General features: G+C 43.5%; 2 protein-coding genes across 3 annotated transcripts in view; both read right to left on the bottom strand.

The window, feature by feature from the left end:
- The window catches only part of LOC133966318 (potassium voltage-gated channel subfamily B member 1-like), a 34,202-nt gene extending 19,715 nt beyond the window's left edge, over positions 1-14,487 (bottom strand). The window contains exons 1-2 of one of the 2 annotated variants that reach the window (XM_062401203.1): positions 13,857-14,487; positions 12,492-13,157 (exon numbers count right to left, since the gene is read on the bottom strand). In XM_062401203.1, coding sequence (XP_062257187.1) covers positions 12,492-13,046 — 555 coding nt within the window. In that variant the 5' untranslated portion in view covers positions 13,047-13,157; positions 13,857-14,487. Of the gene's footprint in view, positions 1-12,491; positions 13,545-13,856 lie in introns of those variants that run through there. The other variant, XM_062401212.1, reaches the window with a different exon arrangement.
- A 988-nt stretch (positions 14,488-15,475) lies between these two features.
- On the bottom strand, positions 15,476-22,937 carry LOC133966311 (prostacyclin synthase-like). Its single transcript, XM_062401191.1, has 10 exons — positions 22,816-22,937; positions 22,132-22,255; positions 21,574-21,749; positions 20,661-20,804; positions 19,700-19,827; positions 18,459-18,640; positions 17,083-17,236; positions 16,373-16,554; positions 15,840-15,991; positions 15,476-15,753 (listed from the first exon to the last, which is right to left on the bottom strand). Exons 1-10 carry the CDS (start codon positions 22,881-22,883, stop codon positions 15,603-15,605), a joined length of 1,461 nt encoding a protein of 486 aa, XP_062257175.1. The 5' UTR covers positions 22,884-22,937; the 3' UTR covers positions 15,476-15,602.
- Positions 22,938-24,414: the final 1,477 nt, after the last annotated feature.

The raw sequence follows: 24,414 nt of genomic DNA, 5'->3' as shown, positions 1-24,414 counted from the left end.
TATTTGAAAAATTGTTTCAGCTCCCCAATGAATCGATAAATTCACTCATACCTCATCCAGCATTATGGTTAATGGTTTTGTATTTATATAGCGCTTTCAAGACTTGATGACTATTGAAAGCGCTTTACAATACAGTTTTACATTCACCCACTCACACACACACATTCATACAGTCCATCTATTCGCAGCACTTTGTTATTCTATGGGGGGCCAATCGGGGTTCAGCATCTTGCCCAAGAACACTTTGGCATGCAGATGTGTCAGACTGGGGATCAAACTGCCAACCTTCTGGTTGTAGGACGACCACTCTACCCCTCAGCCACAGCCGGGCATCTCCATGTGCCTCAGCTCTCCTGCAGGTTCAGCCCATATGGGACATTCACACAGATGACTGAGTGTGTGTCTCTGTCCTCAGAGACAGAGCTGCATCTGGAACCACAAATGTGATAAGGTAACGACGAGGGAGTCGAGTTTCCCACAGATCACTAACCCTTTCAATTGACATCACGCTGCTCAGTTTACATGGGACAAGGTGTCTCTAAGCTAATTTCCCACCTGAGAGACAGACCGAGCCGGAGGCACTGGAGGAAAATTGGTAAGGGAGAGGGTGCATTACCAATAATTACGAGCTTAAGCCGACAAGTAGGCCTCACAACAGAGTGGAGGAGGAAACACAAAGGTACAGTGTAGTACTGCGCATGTTGCCGATGATATTAATAGCTTTACCATGAACCTCTGTGCAGCCCTCGTCTCTGTGGCCATAATTTCATAACCTTCAACCTGTGACCCATATTTCCTCTCCTCTTGGCCCACTTTAGACCTACACATGTCTGTATATGCTGCACCTCTGTGGCCTATATCTCACACCAGACAGAGGTAGAAGGTAGATGCGCTCGTGGCTGCCGTCTGGTAGGAAGGAGCGAGAAAATATGAGAGCAGTGGTGAGGCCGATGAGGCTCTGGCAGTATACTGGGGAGCACATGCTGGGACTCCTGGGATCGCTGCCTGGGGAATAGTGGGATAGGGACCGAAACTCACACAATCCACCCACTCTGAAATGCCAGATTCAACCGTAGCTGTACTTAACATGGTGCGTTATGCTAATTAAGGTATTTAAATTCAAATAAATGCATATATGACCTTTCTGGGAAGCATCTAATGAGAAACACTCATTAGTTATCCGATGTACCGAGGCGTACTCAGGTGAGCTACCCGAGGAGGTGACCGGCTCTCAGCTGCTCCCCCAGGGACTTCCTCTGTGGTGTCATCCTGGCAAACAGAGTCATGTACCACTAAGGAGATCTCCAGGGTCTCGTATAGCTCGTCTACAATTCATTACTACCAAGAGCACTTACTCTGAGTTTAATGACCACAAACGAACAGAACACCACAGCAGCCTCACATAATTAATGTCAATATTAGCATACGGATCCTGCAAAGACGTGGCCTTTATTTCCCCATCACACCACCATATGTTCATTTGTTGGATTTTGCATATTTCAAACAGACTTTTGCTGCTTCCTCTGGAATGCCTCTGCGTCACTGCATGAGTGACTGACAGGCCTGGCAGTGCATCTGTTGTCCCATTTGCATCAATGGATGTTGACTTAAACGTTTTGACCTGAGGGATACAAATTTACAGTTGACTGGCAGCTGAACCCGGACTTACTTCAATAGCACTTCTAAAAGAGAAACATTTTCAAACAGGAAGTATGTCCCTTGTATTCAGTTTTAAATAGAAGCTGCAAATCTTGGCTGTGTTGACCCAGAAAAGTTTGTGTTTCTCACATTAATTTTCATTAGTACTCACTCTGAGAAGCTTGATATACATACACAGCTACATACTGTGTATTCAATACAGTACATATAAAACACTTCTTTTGTATTTGCCTTGTGCTTTGCGATGCAAGTGTGTGCTTTGCTATGAAAGGTTCAATGAACTAATAGCAAAGTTAGGGAAGGTGAAACAGGGGTCTTCCCACCACACAAAATGTTGGCAGCAACTTAAAAAAATGTTTGTGCAAAACCAGTGTGATACACTGAAACAAAAGAGGAAAATAGCTCTCAATTATAAAGACGAGAAGTCCAACACACTGGATAGGAGATAATATGATCTTAGATAGAGAATCTATGATTTTGACCCTATTTGAAACCTTATTAAACCTACAGTGAGGTTTAGACAGCAGCAGCAGCAGTGTCTCTGTTGTTCTCCTCGTACCATCCACACTGACTGAGTTTACTCTGGACATTTTTTCTCGGCTCCATTTGTTCTGTGCCATAAAGTGCAAATGAAACACCCATTAGGTCCCAGTTACAACAGCCGTATTGAAACAAGCACACACAAGCCCTCCAATGTCTGTGTACACAGGATATCACTGGCTAATACTTAATTCAAATTCAAGTGCAAAGTTTAGGAAATACACATAAAGACAGGAGGCAGAGGGAAACAGCTAGCTTAGTAGTATCTTACTATAAACAAAATATCCACCTGCTAATCTAAATCTCGTAGATTTTTTTTTATTTATTTTTATTAAATTTATGGACTGTGTTAATCTAAATTGATAACTTAGATTTGAAGAAACTTAATTTATTTGAATGTTTTCATCAAAGCTATTTTAAGTTGGTTCAACAAAATGATCAATCTGTGATCTCTCCAACTCTTTGCAAGACATGTGGAATTCACAAAATGTCTCCTCAAATAAAATAGAAAAACATTCACCGCTTTGCATTTTTCTGCTACTTTACAAATGAATATAACATTATGTGACCATGCTGTGTAAAACCCTAACCCCCAGACCCCCTGCTATGAGACCAATCAGGTAAATACCAGTCTATCTTACTGTAAACATCTTTCCCCTGAACTTCCTCGTTTTTCTTTCCCTCTGGATGAGAGAACACCTCTGCTGCTCCTTCGGCTCATTCAGGAAAGAAACACACTTGTGATTCTGACTGTCTGCTGGTGGGGGAACTTGACGACTGACAAACAGTTTGATGTAGTCCAATGAAAAGTCTCCAGCCCGTCGCACAGAATCAACAAAAATTACAACATCAATGTGTCTATTTAGGGATGCAACTGTGTCTGTGTGTCTGTATGTTTGTCTGTGTGTGTGTCTGTCTGTCTGTGTGTGCTTCATGGGCAGAATGAGTGGGAAAATAACAGGCTGAAAACTGAAATTCAGAGAGCGGATGGAGAAATGCACAAGTTAGTGCTTGCATGTGTATTTGTGTGCGTGTATACATGTGTGTCACCGCGGATTTATTTATAGAAGTCTCTTGGGAAAGGAATGCCATTACTGTGTGAAGGTAGACAATCTGGTGGGGCTGTGCTGGATGTCACACTGAGGTGGCTCCATCACTCCTCACACACTGGGCCTCATTAGGATGAGCAACACCCTGTATAATTTGAACAACCATACTTCTACTCCACAGTCCCGTCAAATACCTTTGTGCAAACGCCATCAAAAGGGAATGGTAGTTGTTGAAAAAAAGACAAAAACACACAATGGCACAATTTCCCCTGTGGATTTGGTTTTCTTGTTTTTTTTTTAATGCAATATTCATGTAATAGTTCAGTAAAGTAAAACAATTCTCCAGGACATTTTTTGATCTCTTCACATTGATTGTGTTGCTTTGAATGAGTCATTGTGTTCCATAACAATTAGAGGGTGGGCGGATACATTGATCCAGAAACTCCCCATTACTGTTTGTCCCTTGGTACACGTACACGCGCACCACACACACACACACGCACGCACACACACACACACACACACACACACACACACACACACACACACACACACACGCACGCACACACACACGTATCTTCAATTCAACAGCTGCTCTTTTGGGTCCACAGGAGCAAGCAGGGAGGTGAGAAGATTACAACAAAGCAAAGGCAGGATTTTTTCTCCCTGAGCCGGACTAATCCATGACGATCATTAGAGGTGGGTTCACTAGGAAAACCTCTAACCTCACACCCACTCAAAGCAGCCTCACCTCAAGAGCTGCATAATCTCTGTAAACCACACTGGGAATCCCCCCAGGAACCAGGTATTACGATGCAACGTGTGGGGCCTTGACAAAGTTAACTTCCACACATCTTTCCACAGAGTTTGGAATGGGCTTTTTGCTTGGCCTGTGGTGATGCAGTTTCCAGCTTTATTTCTGAAACTGTAACTGCAGCAATCGAGCGAGTAAGACAGACTGCAGGACTCATACCACCATACAAGCCAATATTGTACATTTAATGCCTCCAAATTCAGCCCTTTGCTTCCTTGGGTCCTTAACAATACAGAATGCAAAATGTAAGAAGAGGAACGGCTCTCGTGACATGCGCTCCACATGCAGACAGAGATTTAACCATCGGATAGAGAGATATGCACCAATCCCACAACAACATCTTTCTTCTCACTTGCTCTGAATGCGAGCTGTAAAATGAGAAGTAAAGATGACATTTCGTTCAAACACAGGCCCCGTGTTTGTCTTGCTGTTTGCTAAAGAGCAGAAGCTATTGCACGAGATGCGTCTGGGGAACGATGCGGCTCTTTCTCTCCCATCTGCCTCTAATCCTGCTGACATTTTAACTTCAGTCACATAACTCGTGCAGCCTTTTTTCACGTCAATTTAATTAAGAATCTGCGTTTGTGTCACATAGATAAACTCACTGGAAAACTAAAATCGATGCAAGGTGAGACGCTCGTCACAACTGAAACCTGAAGCGTTGTTTAATTCACTCTGTCTACTGAGACAGGCGTGAGGCCCCACACAGTGAGAGACTGGCTCTTACATTTATCGAACCCTGTTGTTTGTCAATGGAGCTTTCAGGTGTTGGGCTCTGTATCAAGTTCAGGTAATTACTGTTGCTCAGTCTAGCAGCTGCTGTGGATTCACTTGGAGGAGACAGGCGACTTCAGGAACCAAGTTGTGTTTGTCACTGGTTGAATCTCTACATTGAGCAGCATTGAAAGACAAGCTTGTATTACATATTTCAGCTTCGCGATAACTTCTCCCACATACGTCGGACCCCCGCCAGGCAACCATTTCAAATAACCAGAGGACTAATGTGCAAAAATTAGAACTGTATGTCATTTTAATGTCTAGCAAAATCGGTTGAGCCTTTGTATGAAAACAAACAAAAGGCCCAACGCTCTGATCCTCTTCAGTCACAGTGGTATTGCATTGTGTTTCTTTACCATTTACTTGTCAGCTAAGAGCCCCTGGACCAGATGCGTTTGACAATGGCAGCTGGTTAAAAATGCACGAGCCATCTTTTTGCTGGGATCGAATGACGAGAGAGGTCCAGCACGTGTGGCACTTGAGTTTGGGTGAGAAGTCGAAAGAGTGAAGAGGAATCTGAGAAAGTTCAGAGATGGACTACGTAGACTGGGTCACTGCAGAAAGTTCAGTACATGGTGCCCACAACAGAATTGCATTGCATTAGTCAGTCATGAGTGCCATTCCTGTTCGAGTGGCTGTAAATTGACCTTTTCAGCCTCAGCCTGCAGAGTGAGGGGTAAAAACCGTGGAGTGATGTGCAGCTGTGGCTTAAGAAGCACTCTGTGTACGCAAAAGCTTTGGGTTCAAATGCCTAACTCTCTTTGAGAAACTAGTGCTTGACTCTGCGGATGACCACACCACTCCACAGCTTCTTGAGAGTGATGTTCTCTCAACCCTCTGACAGGTCTGTGTGAATAATGAATGAAGTTCTGCAGCAAAGTAGTCGTGTCTCCGTCCCCCTCATCATTGACCTTTGAGCTTTGAAAAAAAAAAATGTCAAGGTCAGTTAAAAAGCCTCTAGAGCCACAAACCCAGTTCCACAAGGGTGACAGAAATATACGGCAGCCAGATAAGACATTGAATTAAAAGTAAAGCATGCGGTTTTGTCGGTCTGTCTAACAGAGATCCTGAGCAGTGGGAATCTGTGTGTGTCTGTGTGCACATGTGTAATGTGCCGTGCCGCCCCAGCTGGCTGGTGTGATAAGCTAATGTAGCGTGCTAGATCACCTCTCTCCATGGAAACTAATAGGGCATGTTCAGAGAGTCACATTCTGCCACTAGATCCAATTGAGTTATTTCTACATAAACATGATGTTTCTAAGCAAAACCTCAAGTTCATTTCTTTTTTTTCTCCACCTCAGACGATAGTGTACATTCATATTTATTTTCCTTTTAGCTCTGTTTGTGTTCTCCTCCATCTAGAGAAATATCTCTTGGTTTCTCATTGTTACTAAAAACAACTACTTGGGCACCGAGAGCGAAGAAAACTCAAATATGTGAATATGTGGGCCAAGGACGACAAATACGAAATACCCAAGGTCAGGTTATGGATAAAGGGACAACTAGCACAGCTACATTGAAGTGTCTACACTCATGGACTACCTTAGACAGTCTCTCTTTCCCCAACTCTTTTTATAAACTACATCAGAAGCAAGACGTAAAGACACAACGTGATTTGGGTAAACATGCTTCAAGCTCAACTATCCAATAGGATGCGAACACCAACATGTAACATAGAGTGACAACAAGTCTAGCCTTTCATGGAAGTGCTGTTGGATTGGGGGACGCAGGGTGAGGGAGATACATGGGGATGCCTTGGAGACAACTTCAGACTTGGGGGTGACACAATTGCTGTCTACCTTTGTTTATTGTTCCACCTTCTGGTCTTCTTTTGGGGGATTGTTGATGTAGACTTCACCACCACCTACAGGCCCGGCATGCTTCTTTGAGCGTTTCTAATTGGTTTCTTGTTCTCTTCTAAGGGAAGATATCTTGTAAATTAAGGTTGTGTGGTTTTTATTTTATGGAGGGTAAAACATCTGTTCAAAAAGATATCTGCAGAAGTGTGGACAAGGCCTTAGTGTGTAGGATCATTAGGTTCCAACACCATGTGGACGTTCTGATTGCCCCTGGAGTGTTGAAGTCGAAATCATTTAAAGGTTTAACCAGATGCGCATGGAAACGCTGAACATCTCAGAAACAATCTCATGTCTGCCGCTCACAGAGGGGCAGATTCTCCCCATCGATTCCGAGAGGTGCATTTCCATTCACACGTTCCTGCACGGGCCGATCAAACAGCATCAGAGAGAAGTTTCAAATCCATAATGCTAATGCCTCTCTCAGTTGATAGAGGAGAGCTTCATTAGAGTCTGCGTGGTTGCCTTTGCACAGTGTCCACTTCTTTCAAGTGCGGCAAAAAACAAATAGCGAACGACAAAGCTAAAGATAGACAAGAAATACAGCTGAGAAGAAAACAAAGCAGGGAGGCGTGCTCACACTCAATGTGTCAACATCACACCTGTGAGGATGTAACTGGGATGTCCACAAAATACAAAGTGATAAAAAGGGAAATAAATATGCATGTTATGAGTAATGTAGAATATTTAAGATATAGGCCGTGAAATACCCAGTGAAGGACTGTAGCTCACGCTCAGATAAGGTTACTTGTTTGAGAAGCCAGACGAAGAGTTTGATTCATGCTGTCATCTGCTGACGAGTCTCTGTGACTGTGTAAACTCACTCTATGATATATGGCACTGTAATCAGGCTGGGAGCTGGAAAAGTGTGTACTAATTGATTTCACGGCTATTCAAAGGTCACCTAAGCACATTGGACGAGTTTCTGTCCCCCAGCAACAATCCCAGGAAACAAGACAGCACACACACACACTCACACACACACACACACACACACACACAAACACATTGACAGCATGAGAAAAGCAAGGGGGGAGGTAGACAGAGAGAAAGAGGAAACTCTCTGCTCTGCGTCTTTGGGCCGCAGCTGAAAATATCATGAGAGACCACATCTCCTCTGGTGCCACTACACTCCCTGTGACACACTCCTGGGCCGTGGAAAGTCACACGTCCCTCCTGAAACCTGCTTTGTGTTACATCTTAAAGTGTCTGCCATCGATTTCCCCCCTGTTCTAAGGGGGAAAGTTATCTCCCAGCAGGCCGTACGGGGTGAACATGCAGCAGGTAAGTGAACGCAGTGGATCACTCAGTACGGAGCCGTGGCTCAGAGTGATCTAAGACTTCACATACAACAAAGCAGAGTGCTCACAGTGAAGTCAATGGGGCATATCTGATGTGTGCGGTAAGAAGTACAGCTTATCGCCCGCAGTCACGGCTGTCTATGGCTCAGTGAGAGGAGAAGTTTCGATGCAATTAGTTCAAACAGCCTCAGTCTCTGTTTTTATCGCTCAGCGTCTTGTCCTGGACAGAAGCTTGGGAGGGTAGAACGAGCACTGGAAGGCTTTTTGGAGAAAGAAATTCCCAGGTGTCCAAAAAGTCTGGTGAGTGAAAGCTGTGCGAGTCAACATTGTTTTTAGACCCTGAAACTTAACCTTAAGTGAAGGAATTAACTATTAAGACATTTAAAATGTAATGTCTACTGCATATTAATAAGCTTGGTAGTTGATTTTGTGGTTTGATTTGATTCTCATCCTGTGTATGTTTGTGTAGATTTCTTTAAAGTGTTTCTTTGATAGGATTTGTTTCTGTGTTACCTCCACAGAGAAAGTTATATTATCATCTGTGTTCATTAGTTAGTTAACAGGATCACTCAAAAACTGCTCAACTGATTTCCATAAACGATTGTGAAGGAATTTGCTGTGGATCCATATCAGGGTGCGGTTCCAGGAAGGATTAATTTTGCTTTCATAAACATTGCTATATCAGGAGTCTTTCAACATTTCCTTGATTTCTCAAAAAAACTATTCATGGAGTGGAGTTCGACTTTTGCTGTATGTTGTAAACTAATTCCATACACAATTAATGTTTGTTTGATGCCTTGACGAGAATATTTCCAGGAAAAATCTTTTAATGATTTATTGAAACTTTATAATTTAACTCTTCATACAAGTAATAAGAAAAAAAACTGTGAGAAATTAGACATTTTGCTAAAGACACTTGAACTCATGGATTTCCTGATTTGGTAAACTCTTACTTCACCTTCTCCTGGATAGGCCCCACCCTTTTTCAAACCCACAGGAGGAGCACACCCAACCGTAGGCTGGCAGAAATAACCGGAAAAAGGTTGCGTAAACTGGATTTCAAATAACAGCAGTTTTGGAGTTCTCCACAATGATCGTGCCAGTGTGCCACACCCCCGGAGGTGTGACTTATTGAAAGACGGACCATGTTCCCTGTGAAACTGGGCTGCACCTCTGGGAGAGGTGAGCCACACAAGCATGCTGAGACATGCTGAATTACATAGGTTGGTTTCTTTCACAACCCAGTTAAGCTTCCCTCCCAGTGGGCCGCGCTATACTGTCAAAATGACGACACAGGCATTCAGAACGCACCATTCTCTATCAACAAAAGCTTATTTTTTTTAATGATGAAATGACTACCTGCAAGTATATCCAGCGTTTCCAGGAGTGTCCATATTGTTGTGCTAAATAATTAAGTGGGCTGACCTATGGTGGAAATACAGCTCAAGAGGGTCTATAATTATCAAGGAACACCTCAACATGCCCAAGCAGAAAACAGGTGGCGTCCATCACTGCTGCTCTGACATGAAAAATGAACAAAGTTTTGGGGGGAGGTTATAACTCTAAAGCTCTGGGACAAGGTGACATCCGGGGCTAGAGATATACCGGATCACACCTTGTCTCTCTGGCATTGAGTCAAGCGCTATTAATGTGCAATTAAAATTTCATCAGCACTGAAAAATTTAATGAGGCAGAATATGTGTTTGGGAACAGATTTCACAGATGCAACTCTTCAATTAGACTTCAGAAACAAGAGTGCATTTAACTGCTGCTATTTAATCTCAATCAGACATCTTGACTTTTCCCTGTGTCATATAGAGACAAGAGAATGGCCCCATTTGTCAAACAAGGGCCGACTCCCTCCCCTCTCGCTCGTTCCAAAGTTTCTGGGCCCTTCAGTTGTTCACACAGCTCTTGTGTTGGTTAAGGACCTGCATGCTGCAATGAACATGGGAGAAAGGTCATCAATTCTGCTCCTATTTATTTTCAGTTAAATGGCAAAACCGCTGTGGAGGAAAGACACGAGCCATTGCTGAAATGTACAGTAATGAATGTTGAGGACCTGAGGGGACTTCATGAAGTGGAAAACAGTGCTTGTTAAGATGCCTTTGAACCTCACGTCAAATAATTACCATAATAAAGAGAAAAGGTTCTATTATTGAAAAATATTGCGTGCATGCAAGATAGAGCCGATTGTGCCATGGACCGGGTCATGATCCTATTAAGAATTTGCAGTTTGAATATTGTTACATAAGGAAAAGTGACCTTTGGTTCAAAATTCATAGACCTGTGAGCTCAGTGAGCAGCAGCAGGGCTGTGCAAATGTCCATTTTCAAACATATAATGTTCAGCTGCAGTCTCCCTAGATGCTACAAAGAGAAGAAAGCTGCTATTCACACATATATAAACATGTTTTGATTTAGGAATAATAATAAATAGTATTTAATAACTCAGAAGTTATTTTCATCACATAATATTCATATATTCATATGATATTCTTATAAATTCAGTGTTTTGCTCTGCTTAGTATTCACTGATGAAATTATCTAAGACCAGCCCTGCGAGCTTGGATTTAAAAAGACCCCACAGCCTATGAACTGACCATGGCATAAAAAAACATTTAAAGTTGATAGTTAAAATTCCTTTACGAAATCTCCCTGTTAAATGTAGAGCGACTGAAACCCCTTCTTGACGTCTGGCTGAGGGCAGACTCCACACACATGTGTTTTAATGGTAATAATGTGTAGTTATTTGACATTTTAATTGAAAATTTAACCCGTCACATCTTTTGCAAAGTCAGTTGCCATGGGACTGCTGTTAACACAAATTCATCCATTGATCCGACAAAGTGAAGTACTTGATCCGACAAAGTGAAGTAGCCTGTTAACGAGCTGGATGATTGAATACTGCTCTGGGAAAAAGGCAGCGGTGGCAAATGAAGCTAAGAAGATGGCGTTAAAGGGAAGGGGAGGGGGTTATTAGATGGTCTAAAAATAGAATATATTTATATATATAAATATTGTGCAGCAGGTTTTCTTGCAATCCTGAAATGGATTGAACTCTGATGACCGTCCCAGCTCTCTGGCTTGTGATGCCAATGAAAAAACAAACATTCAATTATCCCAGGGGACTTGCATTCAGACGACGCTCACTCAGGAACAAGGATCTGACTGAAACCAATAAAGGGAGACAATGAAGGCCGTCATGTACTCATCTAAAAAAGTAACAACAGCAAAAAGAGGTTTTAATTGACTACCCAGAAATACAGCAGCTGAGTCTTTTCTTCTCGGGAAGGTAGCTGAGATTATTGATTTAAGTGGAGAATTAAAGTTAGTTTCCTAAATCACATTCTACTCAGTACACACAGATTAATCAGCTCAAAAACTTTTGCAGACAGAAGCCTTGACATCCATCCCTGGGTGCAGCATATCTCTCATTCCTCCATCCTGCCATCCACCCCCCCCCCCCCCCCCCCTCACTACTCAAGCTGCTGAAAGTGACAGATTAAAAGCACCAGCTCAGGCTGAAACAAAGTCAAACAACTGATCAAGCCGGTCTCAAAGGCAGACTTGTGCTAGCCTCTGGATGTTGAACTGAATTCCTCATATACTCTCTACTTTTTGTTTTTCAGCTAATTATTTTCTAAATTTAAACTACATTCGTTAGAACCCCATAGTCAGCAACTTTCTTTCCACTTTTTGATAGAGAAAGCATTGTGTGTGTGTGTGTGTGTGTGTGTGTGTGTGTACTTTCTAGTGTATATTTGTAAGAGCCATTGTGAGCATAGACCTTGCAGAGTGAGGACATTTAGTGAGTATTGTTCGGGTTAGGTTGAGGTTTAGGGGTATTTGTGTGGGCGCCTATGGCTCAGGGGGTAGAGTGGGTCATCCACTAACCAGTGGGTCAGGGGTTTGATCCCCTCCATTCACATGAGTGATGTGTGATAGAGATAGTGACATCGATGCACTGTGTGAATGTGTGTGTAGATGGGTAATTAGCAGAACAGTAGTGTAAAGCACTTTGAGTGGTCTTCGAAAAAAAAAATGCTGTATAATTTCAGACCCTGAACCATTAAGTTGTGATGGTTAAGGTTAGGGAAAGGGCTTTGGATTATTGTGCCAGTGATTCACTAAAGCAGTAAATAAATATAATGTGTGTGTGTGTGTGTGGTCCAGGTATTTCTCATGTTGTGGGCACTAACTCTGTTAGTCAGTCATCTGACCCGATATTATGGGGACAAATAGAATACCAATAACATTCATCATTATCTTTTTAGGACCTTTTTAAGGTTATATTAAAGTTAGGTTTAGCTTTAGGTTAAGGTTAGAGTATGGGCTAGGCAAGTAATAACAATAGTGGAGGTTGTAGAAAATCCATGTTAGTCAATGTAATGTTCTCTGCAGTCATGGTGAAATGACACTGTGTGTGTGTGTATGTGTGTGTGTGTGTGTGTGTGTGCGTGTGTGTGTGTGTGTGTGTGTGTGTGACAATAGACCTTAGCAGCGAACGATGAGCTTGGCTTCTCCAAGAGGTCCCAGAGTTTCTTCCTCTTCTCAGAACAACACGTGGTGGTAAATTCCTCTCCCTCCCTATCCCTCGAGTTCTCAGCTTCTCTCTTGAGCTCCTCGTTCATCTGCTCCTTCTTCTGGTGGTACCTGGCCTGGCAGCAGGACTCCAGGTAGATCTCGTCGATACCCCAGAAGTCCAGCTCTTGGCTGAAGGACAGGGCGCACATCTCCTCCATCATGTGCAACTTCCCTGTACGGTAGAAGTTGAGGATGGAGGTGAAGGCCCCTGGGTGTCTGTCGAAGAAGAACTCCATGTTGTCCAAGCTGTAGTCGTCGCAGATCTCTGTAATGGATTCGTGGGTATTGCAGTCTCTCAGCTTGCCCAATCTGGTGCGGGGAAGCCTGTCCAGCGTCCTCCACAGGACCTCGTGGATGAGGCCCCCGACGTTGAGCCTCACCCGCCGAGTGTGGGTCTTGCTCTGGATGATGTCCATGGTGTCCGGTGGCAGGGCGGTCGTCAACCGAGGCCCTGTTTTCATCATCTTCACTCAAGTTGCTGGGTCACTTGCAAAGACTTGAATGGGCAGTCTGACGGATTAAGAAGTCATGGCCCTGCAGGTGACCACATCAGGGTCCCACCTTCTTCTCTGGGGCTGGAATAAGAAGGAAAAAATGAGAAATGATTGAGAAGCTGTGGGAAGAGCCAGGTGCTGCTGTCCTACAGAAGCAATGTCGGGTGGTTTATCCACTCATCAGACAAGCAAATAGATATTTTAATCAGCTTTGAGAGGCACAGCCGCTTTTCTTGCTGACACGGGTGACAGACGGTTCAATGATAAACTGTGTGAGCGCTGTCCGGTGCTGAACCGTCTGTCTGTCACTCTGCAGCCCGCTGTCTATCGCTGTCCACGGACTCCGGTGCTGAAACCTCTCAGCTCGGGTGGGACATGCGATCAATCCCGATACAAAAACACTGTGGCTGTGGCTGACAACGGCAAATGAGCTGTTCTTCAGAGGGAAATTAAGCTGGTCTAATAATAACACCGATTATCAACTTTGATTAAGATCCCATATCACATTATATCACCCCCCAAAGAGACTATAGACGGCAGAATTGTGCTCACATAATCATCATTTATACAGGAGTTAAGTTCATTTGAGCTCATCCTAACATTATCTTTTTTATTTAAGGGAAATGTATTTACATCTACATCATTTGATAGAAGTAAACAGTGTGATGGTGTCCAGATATATAGAGACAGAACAAAACACATCCAAATGAAGCTGAGTAGCACACGTGCTTTTTGAAATAAAACCTGAAGCTACACTAGGTGGATAAATATGCTACTTACTCATCTCCCGTATATCCACAGTCACTTTATGGACGCGCACCGGCACCATTTCTTGAGTCAAAGCGCTGGAACTTGCTCTGTCCGCCCGCGTCTCCGGCTCTCTGCTGGGAGTTAATGGAGGCATCACGAGCTGCCCCCCGACATGCTGAAAAACATCCCTGTGTTTCTGTTACAGGGGCATCACCGTGTCCAGTCTGCTCTGTCCTGACCTCAAGGTGTGGATTCAACAAGTGCTGCCCCGAGAGCAGCCGTGGATACCGCGGCTCCACCTCTGCGCCACCTGCTCCCAGTGTGAGTGTTCGCGCGCTGCTATCCGGCGCCTGTGACTGTGGATTGGATCCTGCAGAGGCTGATTTCACTCAGGCTCCTCTGGCGGAGCAGCTTGTGTGAGCTTAACCCCCTCAGAGCCGGAGAGACACGGCTCAGCATCTAACACGATCTTCTCTATAAGACGATTGGGCAGCAAACTACGGCCAATGCATTTACATCCTGTGGCTGAACTGAATTTGAATCAAACAACCATCTTTTACATTGTTGGCTATATGTTCCTCATCAGTGCACAGTTACAGAATCAGCGAGGTGCACATTTAACTCATTCATTTGAGCAAAGCCAGACATACATGAAAATACTTTGAAAGTTGCTCCTTGTTCATGAACATTGTTTACTTCAAATTAGTCTATGAAATAAATACATACATAAAAAATGGATCCGATTTAGTGTAAGTGTTGTTAATAAGTTTGGACGCTTCAGAGGATCAGGTTTCTGCTGGTGCCCTCTGGCCCCGCCCCTGGATCCACCCCTGAGTATGTCATACAAGAAATAGGGAATGGCAGCAGATGACAGAAATGATGAAACTCCTCATTGGACTATCACAGTGATGTAAATGAGAAAAGCTGAAGTTTTATCAGAAACAGGAGAAGGTCACCTGCACCCAGTTCCACATCAGAGCTTCATGTGTATTCAGGAACAATTATAACTGCAGTCAGTTCTGGCTTCTGATTGGTTAAATGCTACACGACGCTGCCCTTGAACTTGCTAATGTTCCCAAATAGTTCTTGCAACGCTTACTGTTCTCACTATGCTTGTGGAGTAGCCTTTGTTTTAACGGCTGTGTCATCATTTTTCATTTGGTATTTGAAGAAGAAACTTTTCATTCTTTTTGAAACAAAGAACATGGAGTTTGTTTGAAGCAGAGGTCTGCTTGATCCTGGGACTGTATAGCTTGAGTGGACATGTTCAAGTAAGAGACTAACGACTAACACTCTACAATCGGGGCACTGTGGCCAATCTGCTGCTGTTGCAAGTAGGCGATCAGCTTCTTTCCAGACGGCGTATAAGTCTAAACTTTCCACTCAGCTTCCCCGTGCAAGCATCAGGCGTGTGTCAGTGTGACAGATGTGAGGCCGCGGCTCTGTTTACAGTACAGGCAGTTCCCCTCATTATGCTCTTGCTCTGTATTGAATGTACAGACCCATGCTCTAGTGGAACTCTGGTCAAATTCCAGTGTCATATTATTTACTCACAAGGTAATAGTGTTGGTGCTGAACAGATGTGTGTGGTTGTGACGGCTTTGAACCATTAATTGTGCCAAACACTCAAAAGAAATTGACAACACAAATGATCTATAAGGTATTATTTACATCTTTTCATAAATATTATAAATATAGAATAAAAAAAGTACAAAGGGCTTATTGACAACAATGTGCATAAGTTGAAATGAACACGAAAGATATCAGGGTTTTGTCTTAGCGCTTCTTCTTCTGTTTATATCGGATAAGCAAGTCCCCCTGTGGTTGGAGCATCCCGAATCCGTAACGACTGGCGTCCACCTCGGGCATCTGAGCGCCTGGGTCGCACAGCTCCAAATCATAGTTAGTCAGCACCAAGTAAACAAACCTGCAGAGTAAACAAGTGAAAAATTCAGTGAAAACCATGTAAACTCCTTCGATTTTGTAAAGTTGCACAAACTCTGGCACACTCACTTTCTGATGGTGTTGATGGCAAACCGCTTCCCCACACAGCCATTGGTCCCTGCACCCCACGGCATGGTGTAATATTTCAGCTTCCTCCCTCCTTTATAAAAATCCCTCTTGGTTGATCCATCTTCATTCAGGAAGCGATTGTATTTGTACTTCTGAAAAAACAAAAGAACACACAAATCCTATTTTTGGCAGCTGACATTAGATGTAAGCAATATCTGTTTGTTTGTTTGTGGACAGATTTGATTTAAATCAGCCTTGCGTGGTCCTTCCCACGCGTATTAGCTGTTCCTGTGCTTGGCTAATCCCCGAATGGGCCGCAGCTCAGGGTTTGACCTTTCACTGGGTAACACAGGGACAGCTCTGTGTAGGCGTTGATTCCGCCTTATATAAACAACTGCGGATTCTAATTACACTTAAGTCTGCCGCCAGCAAGTCCCTAAGACAATTACTACTGTTCCTGTTGGCAGCGCAGCAGGGTTTTGATGGAGTGGAGAGGTTGGAAACCTGAGAGTGTTTGCGTGAACAAGACAAACCTGCGGCTCGTGGTGAATCTCAGGGTCCATTTGAGGACTGTTGAAGGGGAACAAACACACCCGGTCCCCTTTTCTCAGCAGGTACTCTTGGCCATCAGCCATGTGGAGGGTCTTTTCCTGCACCACCTCTCTGGTGATGAAGGGGGCAGCAGTGAGTCTCAGTGCCTCTTCCAAAGCACTATCTGGGAACGAGAAAATTGTGGTTGACAAAATGTTGTTTTATTTGCACTTTCATGCAACAATATTTCTGCAGTACATTGCCTACTTATCCTCAGCTTCACTTTTCACTCTTCAAGGTTTTATATGTGGCTCCTCTTTAAGATGCAGTTCTTTTAAAGCAGTTTGAGCACTGTGCATTGACATGCACGATCATACATGCACATGTGGTAGAGGCAAACCTGAAGTTACCCATTCACTTTCAATCTGTGCGAGCAAGAGGGCGAAAAAAACATATATCCACAAGAAGCGAATGTTTCCTTCGACTCCTCGCTCACAGATTTGAGGGGAACGGAAAGCAAAGGTTAACCACTGTGTGACCGAGCCCTTAAATCAAAACCAGTGTGGCTTCACTTAGGTGAGTTAAACTCTGGTGAACGTAACCCTGCAATATTCACCTACATTCACCTATGTGTGCCCGTGCCCTTACAGTGTCTTTTATTCCTGGCCTCATGGTAAAGATTAAATGATATGTTCCTTTCACAAGCTCTCACCAAAAACAGGGGTGTTCACAGGTCCGTCAATGAGGGGAGTCTCTGACGCCTCCATCTCTGAGATCCGGCTGAACTCGCTCTTCACCGCCATCAGAGCTTCAGGGTTTGTCAACAAGAAGCCCAACAGCCAAAATGCAGCAGGACCAACATTTCCCTGGAGACAAACAGAGAGTAACATGACCACGATGATGAGGTGGGCTCCGACACTCCGTCATAGCACAGTGACAGCGCAGGTGGTAACAGTGAATGAGATCATCACATGACACCCGCAGCATTCATGTCATTATTTTATTAGACCTGCGACAAAGCAACACATTTCTATTTAAGTCTAGTACAATCTAATCAAAAAGCACTAATGAATCTTTAGTCCTGATGGGTGAGAAAAAGAACGGCTTCCTTTCATGTGTCTGGGACGAGGAGAGCCGAGCTCTGGATAGTCTCACTGCTGGCAGAGCACGGTGCATTAATGGTTTACTTAAAAAGGAAAGCTGTTGGAAACTCGAGGTACCCTGCCATCTGCCTGCGTCCAAGGCCAGGACATTAGAGCTATTAAGTTTTATGGCAAAGCACAGAGCTGTCTGACCCAAGTAGAAACATGAGATAGTGAACTCCATGGAAACATAACATAACGAATAAATTACACTTAATTATTGGCAGAATGCACCAAAGTATAATTAATAACCTGTCTGATGATAAAAACTATTTCTGGTTTTAACCAGACTTTTTGCCGCTATTTCACCAAACTCATGTGAACACAGATCAACATTTAATGTGATTTCAATATTGTATGGAATCTGATAAATGTTCATTTAATTCAACAAAGTAAAGTTTGAAAGGACATGAAAATGTGGCACAGACCGAACTAAGAATTATGACTCAAAACTTGTAATCAAATGGAAGTGACAAGAACAAATAAAAAAAAGGATGAGTAAGTGTCTTGCAAGTTTTAGTAGAGTGAAGTAAACGTCTGATTAACACCTATGATGCAAGAAATCCAAACAACATTTATTCAACTAATAACCTGCTTTTTTTTTTATTAGATGTAATCAAATGTAAAACTAACAATCAAATATTCTGAAATGATTTTAGATAATGATAGAAAGTCGGACAGTATTAAGAAGTGGTCTTGTGATTGACACTGTGCTAAGTTCATGTACATTTCTCTTTTATAATTCCAGTTCCCCTCCATGACTTCCCCACAGAGATGAACAGCGCACTCCGGTGCCAAAGAAGAGTACTGCATCACTTGTGTGCGTGTATCCCTTTGTGAGGTTGTGCCACGTTCTACAGCAGGCAACTCATCTCATGTATAAATGATCATCAGAGATTCTCACTTTTGTACACACAGTTTCCATTTCCTCTGACGTCCGACTCACCTGCGTGGCCCAGAGCTGCATCAGTAGAGCCTTTCTCTGCGTGTCCTCGGCAGCCCCCTCCTCCTGCAGGAGGCGCCTGTATCCCTGAAGCCAAGGGCTCGAGCCGGAGTCCTCGGCCAGACCTGCTGGAGCCAGCAGCTCCAACAGTCTCTGCTGAACCCTGTGGGCTGTCCTCTTCTCCTCTGTCACAAACAGATAAACATCACAAAGTGAGGAAGTGATCCACCGGCCAAACTTGATTGCGTAAGCTCTATCTCTAAAGCACATTTTGCAACCTTTTGAGATGTCAGGGCACTCAGAGTTCAAGGCCAAACAGTCGCCTTATTAAACCACATGTAAATTCACTAGAGATTATAATACAATGAATTGTTCTCGGAGAAACCAAAATCAGTTGAATTGCGATTTTGCGTAATCCTGCTGCATAACAAATCACTGGAGAAGAATAGAAAAAGCAGATGGAAACGTGACCTCCTTGGTGCTGGTAAAAAAATCTACAGAGGGAACTTTACCTCACTGTCAGGTACAGGACTTATGAAACAGTTGACTGACAGACTTGAAGGAATTGCATAATAATAATATTAAAACTGGTTGCCTGTCCTGTTCAGTATTGGGAGGAGCAGATACAGATCGAAACGATAAAACACACACACAGAGAGAGAGAGAGAGAGAGAGAGAGAGAGAGAGAGAGAGAGAGAGAGAGAGAGAGAGAGAGAGAGAGAGAGAGAGAGAGAGAGAGAGAGAGAGAGAGAGAGAGAGAGAGAGAGAGAGAGAGAGAGAGAGAGAGAGAGAGAGAGAGAGAGAGAGAGAGAGAGAGAGAGAGAGAGAGAGAGAGAGAGAGAGAGAGAGAGAGAGAGAGATAGAGAGAGAGAGACAAGGCCTGAGGAGTTATAGTGCCTGTCGTCACAGTGAAGTACGTGTTAGATCTCAGGCGGCGGATCGCTGCGATGATGAACTCTGAATTGTAAACTTTCCCAAACACACTCCTAGATGCCAAGTAAGCAATTCAGCGTGGCAACCAGCAAAACAAATCTTGAATTAGATCATATAAATGATGTCATGTAAGCCGTGAAGCGGTGACGCAGTGTGAACAGAGAGCGCAGGTAAGACTTTCTCCTGAGTCACGCTGTGCAACGCTGATGTGATGACCTATGGCATCATTGATAGATAATGGTTCTTTCAGACAACTGCGTCTTTAACCTCCTTTAATCCCTCCGCTGACAGATGCCTTCCTGTGTCATTACCTGACTTCAGCGTGCCCTTTGCCAGTTTGCTTAGGAGGCCATCGAACTTCTTGAACTCCTCATAGACACTCGTGGGATCCGAGCGGTTGTTGTTCTGCTCTTCTCCAAACAGCGTCAGGTACCCCGCCCTGCAGAGAAAGGACACATACAAAGTGTGTGAATGTGTGTGACCGTGCGGGACATTCCGTGTGGCGAACGACCAACCGTCTCTTTCTTCATGGAAAGATATCAGCCCACACACTTTTTTCCTTGCCGTTTGTGAGCACACATCGTACACACACACACACACGACTGTTCCCTTTGCACTGGTATTTTTTCCACTCGCCCACACAGCGAGCAGCATCTGCTAAGCTTGGATGTTGCTGCGTCACAGTAAACATGACTGTCATGTTTCTCTGCTCTGTGTAATTGATGATACCTCTTATCATGAGAGATAGAGAAGCTCCGATTCACATTCCGCTCTCCGCCAATTTCAGTTTGTCTGCTGAACCGGAAAGATGACCTTGAACATTTGTGTAAAACGGAGTTCTCATTCATTTATCTTTGTGTCTTGAACTGACTCTGGTGTAAACAGTTTAGCTGGAGGCTTTTGACATGGACACATGCCACATTCGACATAGTTAGGAGTGCGTACATGTGTGTGTGCTTGTACAGATATCTTTCTGAGGACCACTTTGGGCCTAGAACTTACAGAGTGAGAATATGTCCTCACTAAGATATAAATTTGTGTGTGTCTGTGTGTGTTTTAATCTGTTTCTGTCCTATTTTGGGGACTGGTTTTAAGGTTAGGGTTAGGTTTAGGCAAGTAGTAAGGTGAAAGTAAGAGTAAGTCTCCAGGAAATCAATGTATGCCAATTTAATTGTATGTCCTATGAAGGCATGGAGACTTGACTCTGTGTGTGTGTGTGTGTGTGTGTGTGTGTGTGCGTGGGTGCGTATGATTAGCAGGCTCTTTACTTACTTAAAGAGCAAGCTGTATGAGAAGTCGAAGAGTCCCTGGTCTTTCCAGTGTGTCTGGTTCGGAGGCGTATCGGCTTTCAGTAAAGCCTCCAGGTGTCTGCTCATGGTGCTGTCGAGTGCCACCAAATTCGTTCCCGCAAAATGCCTGAAGACGTGAGACGTTACAGGGGAAGAGAAGGTTAAGAGACACTCCTCAGAAGTGAAGCTGTAAATCATGTCACACTGATTGAGGGGGTTGCGGGGGAAAGAAATGCATTAGCTCACTGAAAGCCTTTATTAAAGCTCACTAGTTGACTTTGGTGCTTCATCTTTTGTTCCGTGGAAATGTGGCTCAGGTATATTACAACATCATGTAGCTAATTTGTGGGGAAGCTGTTGACACACTCGCGCAAAGAAAGCAAAGAAACTTCTCGAGTAGCTAAATGAACTGTGTATGGACAGACCAGTGTTACAGGAGTGATAATAATAATCCTTTTTTTCTCTATTATATATTGAATGACTGGCCATATAGAGGCTTGCACTTGAATGAACATGCAATTCTAATGGGACAACAATAGGCTTCAAACATAATTAACACTCACAGACATGACAATAACTTCAGGGTTTCAGGTTCGAGTCCCAAAGAGCTTTGAGTGACTGAAATTCAACTAGAACCTCAACAGTTATATCTTTTAAAGCCTCAAATAAAGGAAGTAGAAACACTGGATTGATTATTTTCTTCTTCTCTCAGTTCCACAAATTAAACAAAGTGCAGAAATAACAAAACAAGAAGATTTCCTCATGCGCACATTCACAGTTCACCCGATACCACTCCTGAAACTAGTGGGTGGTTTTTCATGAACTCATTTCTCTTCCACATTGGCAGAGAGAGAAAATGAAAACATGCCGAAGGATCTGTCAGTGTGAGGACGTACTTTTTCGTCATGGCCTTTTCTTTTGCGGTCTGGTGATGCGGGAGCCGCAGGCTGAAGATCCTCTGCATGAGCACCTGTGCATAGCGTGTAAAGTCCAGGGAACCCGAGTCGTTGATGACGGCGTCGTACGAGTGAGGATCCAGCAGCACAGTCACATAACGTCCAGCAGCACGCACCTGGAGATCAGCCGTTCACACATGGGATCGCATGAGTAACAGTCCACCACAAGTCTTACAGTCCTCGTGCATGTATTTTAGAGTGACTGATCACCAAAAATCACATATCCTGGTGAAGGACATGTTGCATGATGGGATCTGCAACCATCTTTAAGATGTGTTCCACAGTAATATCTGGAGAAGTTGTTGTTTTTTTAGACTTTATAACTTGAAAGCAGGAGGAACATTTAAGTCCAACTTCAATTGCACTTCCCTCAAAGATGTGTCACTCTAAAATGAGGTAGTTTGCACAATATCTTTGGTGTCGAAAATGTTTTGAAAAGACTTTCAGATAAACTTCCAAGATAATTTTTATCATATTAATATCGTTTCTTCTACTCACTGTGAAAATGTCTCCGTGTTTCTTCTTCATCCGATTCAAGAACTTGGAGGCATCTCTCCCAAATTCAAGTGCATGACCCAACCATGGGATACTTCCTTTGTCAAGAGGCGGTTCACTCTTGGACCTAGTGAATGAAATTACAAATTAAAAAGTGACACTGTTTTTTGTATGAGGTAAAATAATTCAGATTAAAGAGACTGCTGAACTTGTTAAATCATTGTTCCTATTGGCCAAGCCTTTGAGCCTATATACTGTAGCCTATAGGTGAACTTCATTGAGTAACTCAACAAAACTTCACACCACAGATTTTCCCCAAGTAGTTTTCGACTTCATCAAATGAAAACAAAATGTGGTTATGTTTTAACGTCTCATTCATGGAGACTAATTCTAATTTTAACTGGACAAGCCGAGCCACATTCCTCTGGAACCGGAGCACCACACTAAACAAAGAAAATAATGGATTTCCAGGGGTGCGGTGTCAGACACATGATCCTCTCATTAACACAACTGTGTTATTTTTATCTTTCGTTATTGAAAAAATTCCATTTAAAAGTTGCATAAAAATGGTTTAGAATCACCATAGCAGAAAATAAGTATACAAGCAAAACACAATGGAGAGTAAGAGCAGGTCCGAGTTTAAAGCGAGTTCGTTGTTCTGAGTCACGTGTCAGGAGAGCAACTCACCTGGTTCTGTGTGTGACGATGAAATAGAGCAGGACGGCGTGGACGAGCAGGAAGATGGTCCAGATCATGTCGTGCGTGTGTTTCCCTTCCCGCTGCGCAGTGATTGTGGAGTACCCCCCCACCCCGGCACTAACGTGGACTTTATGGGATTTCCTCACCGGTGCACTGCGTCACCGACAATGTCACACCCCCTCCAGCAACAAGCCGAAATGCACATCTGCACTGAGCAGTTGGAGGAAAAACACCAGCTGATGTGGTAAACGTCACAATGAACTGACACGGCGCCTTTGACTGAAACGTGGTAAAAAACACGTTCTTGATAACAGTAGCGCACGTTTGACACGATTCCAGGTCATGTGGGCTACAAGTGGCACAAAAAATTAAATTTATCTTAACTTGAATTTTTAGATTTTAGAAGCACTTGATATTCAAACGAGAATAATCCTCAAAAATGTAAAACAGTAAAAAAAAAACGTTCAAATGATTTAAAGCCACACTATGTAACATCTAGAGAGCAACGGCGCTCTCTGCAATTCTTTCTGTAACAGACGTTTTCACACCTGAGGGTCGAGACCACGGTCAGAACCCAACCCAACCCAACCCAACTGTCTTTGTAACATTGTTGACATTTGATGCGTTAGAGTTGGCACGACATTAGAAAGTCCTGCTGTCGTCATCACCCACGTGAGCTGCGCCTATACGTCGGACTTTGGCATGTTGTCAATGCAGAGACTGTGTTTGTCAAGTTTTTGGGTATATAGTGCATAAAAAAAAAAGGTGTGTTTCTGTGTGAATGGAGAAAATAAAGATCCGGTTCTCTTAGGTAATCTCGTTGGCTCTGTGATGTCATTCTCGTGTCACCACCAGCAAAGTCAATGTCTTTGGCGTTCAACTGTTGGAGGCGAAACCTACGAGCAATCCCACAACATGGTGCTTCGTTTTCTTCTTCTATGGATTAAAACTGTTTCCACCCTCTGCAATTGGTCTAGAATTCTGAACCATCCATAAGAGTGTTTTCACAACGAAATTAAATGAGCCACGTTTCATTGAAATGAACCCCCCTCTTTTAGATGGACTACATGTTGGTCCGCTGGTCCGGACTGTGGACGGAGGCCCTGTTCACACCTGATACTCTGGTTCGGACAGAATTGAAAAGTCTGAAGGTCTGGACCAAACGAAGTAGGGGTGAAAACCATTGAGGTGGTTTTGACGAAGAGGAAAAACAAAGTCTATCATTCTGTCTGACTGCACAGTCCCACTCACTGACCTGAGACACAACCTACTGCTGGATAGTCCTCATGATCTCTGTCTTCAACCTGAAGAGCTGCTGCTGTAACAACTCCACAAAACTGAGTTCATATTCTTCATATTTCAAAAGTCTCCTCACTGAATATTGTAGATTAGATTAGGTTAATGACTTCTTAGTATTTTTATCTGATCGACAGCTCAGCATTACTCTATGCTGTGCCTGATTCGGAAACTCAACACTCTACAACTGGTATGTTGTTTTCCTTGTAAACTTCGTGTCGTAGTTGTGGTGAGGATTGGTTAACTCATCTACACAGTTCCTGTCTGGGAATAACCCACAGGCTAAGGGTG

This window comes from Platichthys flesus, chromosome 2 (genome assembly GCF_949316205.1).
Source record: "Platichthys flesus chromosome 2, fPlaFle2.1, whole genome shotgun sequence".
NCBI classification, from domain to species: Eukaryota; Metazoa; Chordata; class Actinopteri; order Pleuronectiformes; family Pleuronectidae; genus Platichthys; species Platichthys flesus.
Note: the sequence above shows the minus strand (reverse complement) of the source record. Positions and strands in the feature narration are given on the sequence as shown.